The 13768-nt window shown below is 36.6% G+C and overlaps 1 protein-coding gene and 2 long non-coding RNA genes across 3 annotated transcripts in view; 1 reads left to right on the top strand and 2 right to left on the bottom strand.

Moving 5' to 3' along the window:
• LOC149678708 (uncharacterized) overlaps positions 1-13768 on the bottom strand; it is a 293673-nt gene that overhangs the window by 221897 nt on the left and 58008 nt on the right. The window lies entirely within an intron of this gene.
• Positions 1060-13342, top strand: LOC149678717 (vitellogenin receptor Yl-like). The gene is made up of 12 exons (XM_089836657.1): positions 1060-1219; positions 2045-2188; positions 2248-2373; positions 7966-8097; positions 8173-8308; positions 8399-8559; positions 8871-8999; positions 9895-10294; positions 11408-11676; positions 12711-12890; positions 12948-13070; positions 13149-13342. Exons 1-12 carry the CDS (start codon positions 1177-1179, stop codon positions 13250-13252), a joined length of 1947 nt encoding a protein of 648 aa, XP_089692783.1. The 5' UTR covers positions 1060-1176; the 3' UTR covers positions 13253-13342.
• Positions 3340-4890, bottom strand: LOC149678718 (uncharacterized). Its single transcript, XR_016366127.1, has 2 exons — positions 4779-4890; positions 3340-4722 (listed from the first exon to the last, which is right to left on the bottom strand). It is a non-coding gene; the product is annotated as an uncharacterized LOC149678718 (long non-coding RNA).

The raw sequence follows: 13768 nt of genomic DNA on the forward strand, positions 1-13768 counted from the left end.
CTCATTTAGCATGCATTCAATTATTTTGATGGAAGTACTTGTAGATGGATTTATAATAAATTTTTGTAGAACTTTTAATCTATTAGCGAGACTGAAGGGAAACGTTGAAGGCCATTTAAAACAACAAGTTGGCTCGGTTTGCACCCCAAAACTTTCCTCTCCGATTCTAGAAGAAACCTATATCTACCCTTTTTACCTCTCCGAGTGACGATGACGCAATTTTCTATTGCTATTTATTGATAAGCAAATGCAGTCGTTAAAATTTTTACTATGAATTATTGTAACACGTTCTATTCGCAACAAGTAAACACTAACGTCTCGTTACTATATATATATACCTCAACATACAGTATAGTTAAAAATTGTCGAATCTTATTTGAAATATTAATATCAAGAGATGTTCTTCAAATAACGAAATAAAACAGAGCTACTAAACTACTGATGGAATCGAAATTCTAAAAATTATTTCCCCAATGTTCGTTTCGTATTGTGAAAAAAGAAAGAAATAATGTGTTGCAGGATCTATTTACATACCAAAACGAGTCATACCGCTTAGGCGGGTGCACTACGGACACACAGAACAAACGACTTTAATACTCTTTCTGTTTTAACTTTGAGTTAAATATGTTAAAATAAAAGATTATTTCAGGGCAATTCTGTTAAAAATAAGGCAGGTTGCTACGCGATTGGTCGGAGGTGCTAATTTAAAATTATGTATGAAATCTCAAACTAATTTGAATTTAAGAATCACTTTGAGTTATTTTCTGGATGTTTCAGTATGCAGATAGGTCTTATAACAGTAGAAGAATCGAAAAAAAATCTCTTGATTTGCCTTTCACCCTCCCTTTAACCCCAATGCATTTTGTTGGAACCCCGATAGTTTAGTATTTGTAACTTCTCTCGCTTTTTATCCTCGGATTAATTTCAAATGTAAAAACAAAATGAAATCAAAACTAAAACGTTTGGAGTAATATGTTTGTCCATGTGCATTTTGAACCTTAATAAGAAATTCAAAACCTTAGGAGATAATGTTTTTCTTAGTCAAAAATAGCGATAAGATTAACGTTCTAGCAGTGGGTTTCAAAGAGATATTTATTCGGCCTACCCTCTTGACTTTCATTTCAATCAGTCAAGTGATTTGTACTAAAAACATTCGGGTTTATAGACTGAAGTTTGATGGTTTCAAAAGTGATTTTCGTGTTTTTGATCGTCATATGTGGTAAGTAATGATTTTTATGTCATGTAATGAAATATAGTCGCATTGTTACTGTACTGAAGTAAAATAGACCCAAGAACCATCAAGACACGAAATACGGTCGGCTCATTGGGAATATTGTATGCAGATCGCGAGGAGTCGATCGATAGGGAGTTCCATACAGTGAGAAAAACTACCAACTAGTCCCAATTCCAAATTAGGTAGTTAGTACCCCACTATTATCAATCAAAACCCCTAATTGGCCTGTAGAAATCGACTCTAGCATGTTTAAAATTAAGATTCTATCTACTAGAATTCTAGGTTTTAATTTCTTAGCGACAGGATCGCTGTACGTTGATCAAATCTGAAATGCCGACTGTTTGTCCACTATCCACGGTTTTTAGAGGCTGTCTTGTACTTCCAGATTTTTTATAATGCTAATATAGTTAAACTCATAAGCTCGTGCAACAGGGCCGTCAAATATCCTTAAAAATCGCTAGCATATTGATTTAAGTAAAATAAGGAATAATTATTTAACACACGTATCTGATCTAAAAGATAATTTTAACGCTTTATCGGCCGAAGTTAGCCCAGCTACTCGATGCCTTTGCTATAAATTGTCACATTGATACCATATAAATGTAATATATTTGTGAAAAACATTTTTGCATTAATGCAAAGGTGTTTCAGCCGTTTCTGTAGATGAAAGCAAATAGGCATAGTGTAAGGTCAATATTTTAGGACGTATTTTATTCACTATCAACCATAATTGCTTCTCTGCTTGATCCGTGTATAACTTTTTGACAAGAAAAAGAGCCTTTAAGTGAAAACCTTTCTGATACATTTCAGCGATTCAATTTGCATTGTCCACAACTTTGATATGCAGAGACGGAAGATATCAATGCGAGAACAAAGGTGCCTGTATCCCAACCGAATACGTCTGTGACGGTCGTAATGATTGCAGCGATGGTTCGGACGAAACTAATTGCATAAGTAGGTTTAAGCTTCTGCTTTAAAATTAATGTTAAATTGAAAGTGCATTAATTTTGAAGATGGTCGAGCGTGTAAGACCAAGAATTGTTCTCACATCTGCTATCAGAATACGTATAATGGTCAAGCGGCAACTTGCACTTGTCCAGGGGGTTACATTTTAGCATCCGATGGAAGAACTTGTCAAGGTATGTGAAGTATATTGATAAGGGGATATTATAACAATCGTTATACTTCATTGGGCTTTAAATTTATTCATTAAAACCTTAAAGTGTTAATTATTAGTAAAAATGTATCGGGTGCCCTTTGCCATTGGCTGCTAGAAGTCTGAAACAATCGATAATTATAAAAAGAGACAACTACAATGCAAACCACTTTAAATGAAACTTAAGTTCTTACTCCAATTAACTATACATTTAAGATGCTTATGGAAAACAGCATTAGCAAAAAATATTCTCAAGCAATCAAAAGTTCAAAAAGTGAAAATCGATTAATAGCATTCAAAGAAGGCAGTTCGTACTTTTTATGTTGAAGGATATTTTATACATTCCTATATTGTGAACTTCAACACTCTAAGAAAATGGGGTGTGCTTTAACACCTTTAAAAGTAGTTTATATGGGTCCAAATTTGACACCGTTACAGGTGTTCATTTACACCCCTGAAAGGGTTTAATAACACTTATTTGAGCAATTGGTGGCAAAGATAAGTATAAAATTGTGCAACAGAGGTGCAGTTTAACACCTTTTGAACTCTTATATCGCACTGAAAGTGAATTTTTACTCTCATATTAGTGTTGTGCAACTCCTTAAAGGGTGCGGCAGAGTGTCGCTTCACACCTTTAAGAGTGGGAGATTTTTTGGTAGGATAGTAGTAGAAATTCCAGTACTTTTCCTAGACTTAAGAGCAAAACCGATGACGTTTAACTTTATAGTAGACATTTTGACCACTCATGAGGCATAACTCAAATATCGAGTATGGTTTTCCTGTTTAATTAAATTTTGATTATCCGCCATTCCGCAGTATTATTAGCAATTAATGCTATATTCATAGCAGGGTTCCATCTTGAGAGAACTTCATCACCTGTAGGGAGGAAAGATCTCACATGCAGCAAGCATGCAGAACCATACCTCTTTAAAGGCCGGCATTTCTGCTAAAGGGTTCTCCTTGAGCAGAAAATTGCCGTGACCGAGTAACAATGGAGATCGGAGCGACGTAAAATAAAAACGGTTCTACTTGAGCAGAAGACCGTGCTTCGGGGTTCTGCTTGAGCAGAAGACCGTGCTACTGTCGTCACGAAAAATATTTCGGCCCCTATTTTTGGCCCCAAATTTCGACACCCCGAAACCACCGAAAGTGCGGTTCTACTTGAGCAGAAGACCGTGCTTCGGGGTTCTACTTGAGCAGAAGACCGACCAATAAATATATAGCATCAATAGACTAGATTTGAATCAGTTGAAACATACACAATAATGGGGCTAATTTAATCACCTTTGAAAGTAAAAAATCGATTTGTTGTACACCATGGGATTAGTCTCGCCAATTGTTAGTCTATGCACTATGAAATACCAAATTGATTCCATTCACGTCAAAGAACCAATAGCGAAACTATGAAACTGCCTAGAAAGTCATTCTATAGATAGTTTATAGGCATGGAGGGTTCCATTTACACAAGGATGCTGAGAGGACTACTTAGAGGGTAAAAACGCAGCCTATAGCCTCGCCTCCTTTTGTAGATGGATTGAATCCTCCATGCCTGTAAACTATCTAGAACGAGTCTTTGAAAATCTCTGAAAACCAATGCCTTTTTTTTTGTGTGTGTGAAAATGTAACCAGAATTTGTAGGGATAGTTTTCATACGTGGAGGATTATACCATTTACACCAGGAGGTAAGGCCACTTGAAGTACAAAACTGCATGCTATTTTTTACTCAAGATAGCCTCACCCCCCTGGTGTAAATGGACTAATCCTCCACGTGTGAAAACTATCTATAGCTTAGGCGCTAAATTTATGGATTTTCGCCCATACAGAGTTAATAATTAACTATATAATTCAATGCAATTGCCACCAAAATTTATTCAAATTAAAAAAGTAAACGAAACTTATTCCCAACGGTGGTCCATATAGGGTACACCTGGGATGTTTGGATACAAATATCGCACATGTTTCACAACACATTTAGGCATTACGTCTCTTCGGTGAGTAATGTAATATTCTCTATTGTGTTCAGCACCGGCAACCTTTCTCGCAAGATATCTTGGATCTCTGAATACGTTCATATTTGTTAGGCAGGACCAATATTTTTTATATTTAATTTTCCTGATGCCGGTGTTGTTTCTATGGGGCTGCTGTCCGGTCCCTAACCAGGGAAATTGACGTGACGTGATACACGGAGTCTGGAAGCAGTGTTCACATTCTGGGTTGGTGAAATCCCCCCCATTATTTGGAATTTCAGGTTTTGGGACTGGTAATGCAGAAATGGCGTTTTTTGAAGGCTGCTGTACCCCATTCGCTTTTCTTTTTCTTGAGAATTTGGACCCTGAGACAAATAGCCGTGTGAAAAATTAAGACTTTAGGAAATGAAATTAAACATACCTAAGCTTTCGCCGTAATTCCATCCATTTTCACTAAAAAGATTTTTGATGGCTTCCTCTTGCTCTTCATTAACTTGGAGGGTAATGTTATTTACTTTCGAACTCATTTTTTTACTACTTCTCTGGTAAGAAGCCTAAAAGCGAGTGCCTTATCCTAGGCAATTTTCTTTGCATCAAACTCTTGTGAGGTCTCTTTTTTTTAATCCTTTCTTTGTGACAAAAAGGGGGTGTATTTTTAAGCTTTTGGTTGCTTTTTCAATGCCCATCGTCACTGGGATTCTGAATTTTCCATGACGTATGGGTATTTTTTGGGGAAGGTCGAGCAAGGTAGAAAAAGGTTGATTTTATTTAGATAAGCTTGAATTTTTTCTTGCTCGGCCTTTGACCCGTTTTCTTTGCAAATTTATTTTTTAGGGGTTTTTTAAGGGTTTGGTAATTTCTTATTTTTCTTTTTTAAATTGTTTGTTCGTATTTTTCTACAAGAAAGGGCACCAAGCGCCCGTCCCTGTCTCTGTGAGACTCAGAGAGAGAAACCATAGGCGCCATAGACAGCGTCTACAATACATGTCAAAGAGAGAGAGAGAGAGAGAGAGAGAGAGAGAGAGAGAGAGAGCCGAACGCAGCGTATTACTACTATTCATGAACAGGGCCGGAAATAAGAAAAAAATCTTATAGGACATGTGTCCAGTGACCCCCCATTTGACTGGAAAATTTATTGGACATTGTCCACTGGAGTGTGCAAAAATAGTGTCGCATCTTCATAGTCAAGCTATCAAAACTTCGGAAAATTTATTGGTCAAAATGTCCAGTGACCCCCTTAGTTTTTTAAAAAGTTATGGGACATTTTAAAATTTTATTGGACAATGTCCAGTGTCCTGTGCTTATTTCCGGCCCTGTTCATGAATACCAGCTTTACTTTGAACCCCCCCCCCACCGGGAGGTATTTCCATGAAGACACCAACTCTGGAAAATTACTTGGGGGCGGGGATGGGGGTCACAGAAAAGCGCGAAGGGTTAAATTTTTTTCCATTTCATTCGTATTTTGTACCGATATTGAGAATATTGGGTCGAAATAATTCAGTAGGGCGATCACAGCTTAGCTATGGAATCGACAAAGAAAATGCAAAAGAAACGCCTTTCAAATGGATCGGAAAAACTCTACGCGTACGAATATGCTAGTTTGGACGTTAGTAAAAGTATTTCTATTTATTTTAAATATGAAATGGAAAAAAATGATTTTGATAAAGAATACTGCGTTGCAAAATTCGAAAATCGTAACTTATCGGTTACGGAAATATTTGTAAAGATAGTCAGTTACTTGTGTTATGTGCCGGGACCTCTTCCGTTGGGAAACTGTCCAGAAACTACTGATAGTTACTCCCAAGAAAACAGGATGGCTACGCTTACAGACGTAACAAATTCTCCAAGCAAGAAAGTAGCCCGCGTGAATGGAATCAATTTGGTATTTCATAGTGCATAGACTAACAATTGGCGAGACTAATCCCATGGTGTACAACAAATCGATTTTTTACTTTCAAAGGTGATTAAATTAGCCCCATTATTGTGTATGTTTCAACTGATTCAAATCTAGTCTATTGATGCTATATATTTATTGGTCGGTCTTCTGCTCAAGTAGAACCCCGAAGCACGGTCTTCTGCTCAAGTAGAACCGCACTTTCGGTGGTTTCGGGGTGTCGAAATTTGGGGCCAAAAATAGGGGCCGAAATATTTTTCGTGACGACAGTAGCACGGTCTTCTGCTCAAGCAGAACCCCGAAGCACGGTCTTCTGCTCAAGTAGAACCGTTTTTATTTTACGTCGCTCCGATCTCCATTGTTACTCGGTCACGGCAATTTTCTGCTCAAGGAGAACCCTTTAGCAGAAATGCCGGCCTTTAAGCGAGGGTTGTTGCATATAAAGTCATTTTTACGGGTTCATAAACTTCTGAAAACGGCAGAAAGTTTTTAATTTCTACAAATGCATTGGGTATTAAATTAGTTTTGGAGGCTATAATATTCAAGCAGTAGATATAGACGTTCTTGATAAATTTAATAATCTCTTTTCACTAATAGTTTTTCGAGCACCAGAAGCGCGTTTAATCTAATTTCCACTACAGATTTTACAAGAAAAAATCCATTTAGTACTCTAATTTTTCTCAAAATAATGATAAAACATGTCACAAACGCAAGTGTTCCACTTTGGCTTCTCAAGCTGGCCCTACTGTGAGGCCAGTACCTAACCTAGTCTCGTTTTCTAAGAGTATCGCTTAACACCTGTAAGTGTGTCGCCTAACACGTTTAGCATAGTTTTACGAAGGTACAACACCGCCAGATTACCAATTTCTTTGTTAATTTTATTTAAAGGATAAAACTGTTTTCTTTCATGAATATCATCTTTAAAAAAGGTTTAACAATCACGTTTTTCAATAATTTTTTACTGTTTGTATTGACTTTAATATTAAAACATTAAAGAAAATGAAAGACCTTATTTAAGAAACCCGCAGTATTATAATTTTTCATGTTCAATTTCGAATGGTGTTTTAATAGTGTTATTTTACACCGAATTTACACTTTAAATTGGCCCCTAAAAAGTCAAGGTAATAAAACTCTCTTTTGGGTGTTTTTACGGTGTTTACACCGTTTTAACACGTTTTTAACACTTCCATTTCTTAGAGTGAAGTAGTTCAAATATGTCGTCGCAAGGGGTATCGCAGTTTTAGGTTATGTCTTGTTTAACGCGTTGAGCTTATTAAGTGTTCTTGATTATTCACGAACTCGTGATAGACGAAATGCATTTAAAACACTATTTTAATAGTATCAGAAGTAAGATAAGGGACTAAAAGTATCGAGGTAACCAAATTCTTCACTTGGCGAAAGTGAATGTTCTTGATAACACACAAACAGTTGGCCCTCTGGTAGCGGTTTCTGCATTTTCTTTCAAAAACGTGAGGCCCTCGCAGTGGTAGACGGCCGAACTTGATTCAAGCACCCACGTCCGTGTTCCGCGGCTTTAAGCTGAGGGGAATTGGGTAGGAAATGTTTTTGGAACTCGACCAATTTTTTCTCTCTAGTGTAGGAAGCGGCATAAATTCCTCAAATTTGTTCACTAGTGCCAGGATCTATTACCAATGCTAGAGTACTTTACTTCTAGTCCCTTATCCTACTTCTGATAGTATTTTATACTTTTCAGATATTAATGAATGTGAAAGCACTCCATCGTTATGTAGTCAAAATTGTACCAACACACCCGGTTCTTTCGTTTGCTCTTGTTTTGAGGGTTTCACGCAAAATGAGGATGGTTCATGTAAAAATCTTATCGACGGTAATGATACATAATAGTCTCGACATTTTTCCCAAGGTTAATGAAGACTAATTTCACGTATCTCATTCTTTAAAGGAGAAGTTGAACGACCAAAACTGGTATGCACAGGAGGGAAACATCCTTGTGACAATGGAGAATCGTGTATTTCGGAAGATTTTGTATGTGACGGATCTACCGATTGTGGAGATGGATCTGACGAAACCAATTGCCAAGGAAAGTTCTATGTTTCAATTTTCCCACTCAGTTATACCGTGTTGGAAAACAATTTCGATAAGTGTTCTACCTTTTTTATATAATATCTAGGGGGTCGTTATTGTAAACTGAAACAATGTGACCAACTTTGCACTGAGTTCATAGGTTCAAGGTATACTAATCGTTATTCAACAAGCGAGAAAGTTGCGGCTACAAAATGTTCGTGTCGAAATGGTTTTGAATTGAACGAGAATGAAAAAACTTGCGATGGTATAAGCCGATAGCTAATAAAAATCAGTAAAACACACTCATTAATGTAACGCAACATGCGATTGCTTCCTAAAGTCGTTCTGGAGTTGGTTTAAATGAATACGATTGTCTCTCGCATAACAGCTTGGACTGAGACACGTAGATGAGGCTAGGTTCGAATATACTTTAGTAAGAACAAAAGCTTCGCTTAAAGCTAAACTTGTTGTAAACGGAAGAAATCGCTGCGTTTACTTCATTGTGTCTGTTTGAAATATAAGTTGTTATATACTCACTTCGAAAACAATCGTTGATTTAAATTGTCTATTTTCCAGACATTGACGAGTGTGCGATTGGAACACATAATTGTACGCAGATTTGTACAAACACTATTGGTTCTTTTGTATGTACCTGCGCTGAGGGTTTCTACTATGATGTTCACGCTTTGTCTTGCAAAGCCAGTGGTTAGTAATAAAACGGACTGTCCTACATGATAATGACTGGAATCTCGGTATTCTCACTTGAAAGAAAGAGTGGTTTCAATTAAACAAAAAACTATAGGACACTAATGATGAACCACCTTCGAACCTCACTTTCGTCTTTCGTTTGATTCTAGTCATAACATAATAGGAGGTCTTTCATGCTATTTGTTTCTACGTGTTTGCACAAATGAAAACAAAAGTTAATAAACTACAAATTAATTAGTAAATTTAAATCCACCTAAACATGTAGAAAGCATTCGAAACACGAACGTAGGTTTCGCAGTATTATATTCATGCGTCAGATATATAACCAGAAGTATATAATACTTCTCTTCGAGAGAAGTGTTCCACAAAGTGTGGTAAGTGTAACGTCATTCTTCCCAACATCGGAACATTTGGAGCAAGGTTACTAAACCAAATCACATACGCGGTAAATAGTTCCCTCAATAGCGTTTAACTATTTGGCAAGACAGGCTTGTGGATTTTGTCCCACCAAAAGACCAGATTTGTGGGTTGTTTTCTGGGGATTTAGTGCCATACAATTACAGAATTCACCTTACGGTGCGATGCCCATTTGAAGTTTGATGAGTGGGAAAGCAAACAAAAAGGGTGAGCCATGGAAGAACGACGTTACATAACTAAAGTATTAAGAGGATGCAGAGTGTCATCCTTCTTCTATTATCCCCTTCTGATGTAACGTATCCAAAACAAAATCACTTAATTTTTAATATAAACATGAAATGCAGCCTTTGAGCTTTTGTTATATGTAGATCTTTAGCCTACATTGCCTTCATTTGTGAATGCATTAACTTCAGTTTTTTCTTGTTTTGGCCAGTAATTTTCTTCATTTTTAATTTTATAACGTTTAATTTTTCAGGAAAATACCCACTTTTCTACATTTCAATTGGCCACAAAATGTTGGTTCACAACATAAAAAGACGACGAACGTATACGTATCCAATTAACGTGACTGGTACCGTTGAAAAGATCATTTATGACAGATTCGAAAAAAGAATTCTCTCACTAGAAAGTCTTCCTAATGGAGGATACGTCGTAACTTCCGATCAAACTGGCAATAAACGTCAAAAGATAAATTTCGAATACGAATTTGTCAATCCCGTTGACTTTGCTTACGACTGGATTAACAGCAAGGTTTACGTTACTGACCCCGGAAATGGACTAATCGTTGCCTGTGATTTAGAAGACGGAACATGTTCATCCGTTGTTGACAAAAAACTGTCGCGCCCAACGAAAATAGTGTTGAATCCTGTTGCAAGGTATGACATCAAAATTTTAATTATTTTAAAAGACGCGTGTATCATCTTCATAAATTATTTGTATTTATAATAGTTCAGAAGTTAAAGATAGATTTTCTGGCTCCAATAGAGCATTGAAAATAATAAGTGTAGTTTGCAGACTAGGAGGATCCATACCTTTTACAAAAGGATAACAGGCTGCTTGGAGGTAAAATATGCAGACTACTTTGCCCTCCTCCTTAGCCTGCTGGCCTCCTTGTGTAAATGGTATGTATCCTTCTAGTCTGAAAACTACGTATTTGAATAATGTGACCATCCACGATATTAAAGTAGGTTTGAGAAATTAAGTTATCTTTCCGAACTCGACATGTTAGACCTCTCTATTCGTGAACGAGACCATGAAGTCTGTGGGGACTCTTAATTGACCACCCTTGACATAAAAGCTCTTCTGCTTCACGCAGGTGCCTAACGCGCGAGAGTCCTTTAAGAATAAGTTTGATAGTATCTTCTTATATACTGTAGATGGAAGTATGGTTCCATTTGTAATAATCATTATTATACATGGTCTATCGAATGCAGTTCTTCTTTGGTACTTTCCCTTAAAGAAAATTTCATGTAATAATTTCATTTCCAATAGAGGAAAAAAACGATCTTTGACCTATAGTTTATCTAATTTATTCAACCCATTTTGGGCTAATTTATAAGTAACTAGTGGGTGCAACTGGCGTTTCCCAGAAAGAAAAACTAGATACTTAAAAAAACAAACATCAATTATTTATATTCTTAACTTTAAAACTTAATTCCACTAAATCGGGAGTTATATCGCATTGTTGTCCACTTTGCTTTTTTACCACTGGCGCAATTTCGGAAAAAAATATTTAACCACGAAAATAGAGATAAGAATGACATTTTCGATCTCTAGAAGTCGCGATATACAGAATTTGTGGGTGGAGTCAAAATATAAGCTGACGAAGTTTCTCAATAAAGTATGCGAGGATGGTACTAGAGGCTTAGTACATAAATCCGTTTTTGATTTTATATAAAATTTCTTAACGCGAGTTCATCTTAAATCTAAAAACTCAATGAATTTTAATGATGTAATAATTCTAACACTAAATTTTATACGATGAACAGGAAAATGTACTGGATAGATATCGGAAACAGCGCTGGCATTTATGAGTCTGGAATGGATGGCAGCAATGTGACAGTTTTGGTTAGCTCTGGCCTAAATGAACCGTCGAGCCTTGCCTTCGACCCATCAACGGGTACCCTATTGTGGGCTGACAAGAAGGGGTTATACAGCACAATTGAAGGTTTAAAAGTTCACGGAATGCGGCGTTGGACGTTGTATAACGATGAACCCAAACCATCTAATTCGCCTCATTTTACCAACAAACCCAAGTGTAGGTCTTTTCCTATTTTAGAGGAGATGGGGACTGTTCACGAGCCGAGCTGAGCGAGATTTTTAAAAGCTCGGCACGGCTCGAGTCGAAAAAACGGCGGCTCGGTTTTAACATATGTTTAACAAAAATTGCTACAACCAACGTAAGTCTTGAGAACGACTAAATATGCTATCCCACATTTAGGACTGTAGTGGTTCAGTAAAACCCGCTCGGTAAAAAGTTAAGAAATCGTTATATGCTCACGGTTAGAGGCGAGAGAAAGCAAATTTTCCCACGCTTTATTTCATCAAAGAGAATTTATCATAGGGAGTGGTAACTGAGGGATATTATGTAGCTCAAAGATCACGTGATCAACAAAACTGGCCAGGTCTATTTCCGGTATATTTTTTTGTGGCCCCTCCCTCTAGGGTGGGTCTAGAATCTTGCGGGAGGGTCTAGGGGAGATGGACACTACCTTTTTAGGGAAAGGGAAACGTCTGACATAAAATAACTCCAAATGACGCCAGTCGCACTCGAAATCGCGAACCCTTATTGGGTAATTGTACAACCAACAGTGATTGAGGGCAAACTTTAAAATTAAAGGAGAGTCATGTGACCGGAAATTTACTTGGCTAGTTTTAGCGTCGCAGCCTACTTGTTTGAGCTACATTGTATTTAGCACTGTCAAGGGCAAGAGCTTCCACTCCCTATTATAAATTCTCTCTGATTTCATGTAAATATACAACGGAACGCTATTGTTGGAGATTAGAAGGACTAATAGAAAAGCACTATTTTAGTGAATAAGCTCGCGAGCCGGCTGGCGAGTCGTATTGGCCTGATGACTATCGGCTCGGCTCGCCTCGACCTTAAAATATGTCTCTCGTTAATTAAACGAGCCGCTATAGTGTGGGCCCGTCACGAGCCCGAGCTGGCTTGAGCTCGTGAACACAGTCCTAATTGAAGACCTAAATTAATTCTAATTGAAGACCTAAATTAATTAAAAATTAAATTTTTGAACAACTCATATTTCATATGCTTACTTTTAACTGTTTCAGTGGACGCTTCAATAATTAATGTCGGAATTTTTGAGGACATTGTTTACTTGGCTACTGATAACTCGCGTATTTATTCCTTTCCAAAAATGAATAAAACAATCAACCCAAAACTCGAACTTGCAGTTTCCTTTCACAACATTCTGTCATTCACCATTCACCATCCTCTTTTATCGCCATTTGGTAATTTAATAAAATCCTTTGTTGATATTTAGCGTAACTAATTTTGACGTCTTTTAGAAAAATACACAAACGCCTGTAATGAGGCTAACTGCACAGAAATGTGTTTATTATCTTCGTTAAAAGGAAGCTCTTGCACTAGTTTGGTGAAAACTGAAAGTAACCAAGCTGAAGCTGTAAAATGTAAGAAGTTATTTCTTGATAATATGAAATGCTTTACGTCAGTATTCATCATATTTTTTTAAAAATGAAATTTTAAAGCTCTCAATGAAGGAGTCGAATCTGAAATTGCACTAATCACGGAGGAGGTACCTAAAAATCAGGATGAAATTTCCGAAAAACCCGAACCACTGACATCATTGTAATAAATGATTTGAGCTAAATAACATCATATAGTAAAATATAAAATTTACTCATGTACTACTTAAAATAAAGATTTAATGGATAAAGAAAAATATAGTTAATTTTAATTATTCCACCGTCTGCGGTTACTTTTTTATTTATTTGTGAGATATTTCCTTCATTTAACAATAGGCGCATTTTTCCAATTTATTTCAAATTAACTGAAGAGCACGAATAAATGCGAACACATTAAAAATGGACACTTTTTCAAGCAAAAATTTTAATGCAAGGAAAGCCTTGTGCGAATCGGAATGTCCTCCGTAGCCTTGTTAAATAGGCCAAAGGTTATTAGAAACTAAAGAAATTTGAAGGTATTTTAATTAACTTAGGGCCATGAACGGTTTTACATAAACAATTAAGTGCGAATTATTAACACAGATTAAAATAATTTTAAATATCATTGGATAATGAAACATTTTAAAGGGTTCTATACAATATTTTCTGGGAAACATTCAAGCACTAAATTTTTTTTGATTGAG

This window comes from Phalangium opilio, unplaced genomic scaffold (assembly GCF_054372755.1).
Source record: "Phalangium opilio isolate 3A_F unplaced genomic scaffold, DU_Popi_V2 ptg000042l_1, whole genome shotgun sequence".
Taxonomy (NCBI): Eukaryota; Metazoa; Arthropoda; class Arachnida; order Opiliones; family Phalangiidae; genus Phalangium; species Phalangium opilio.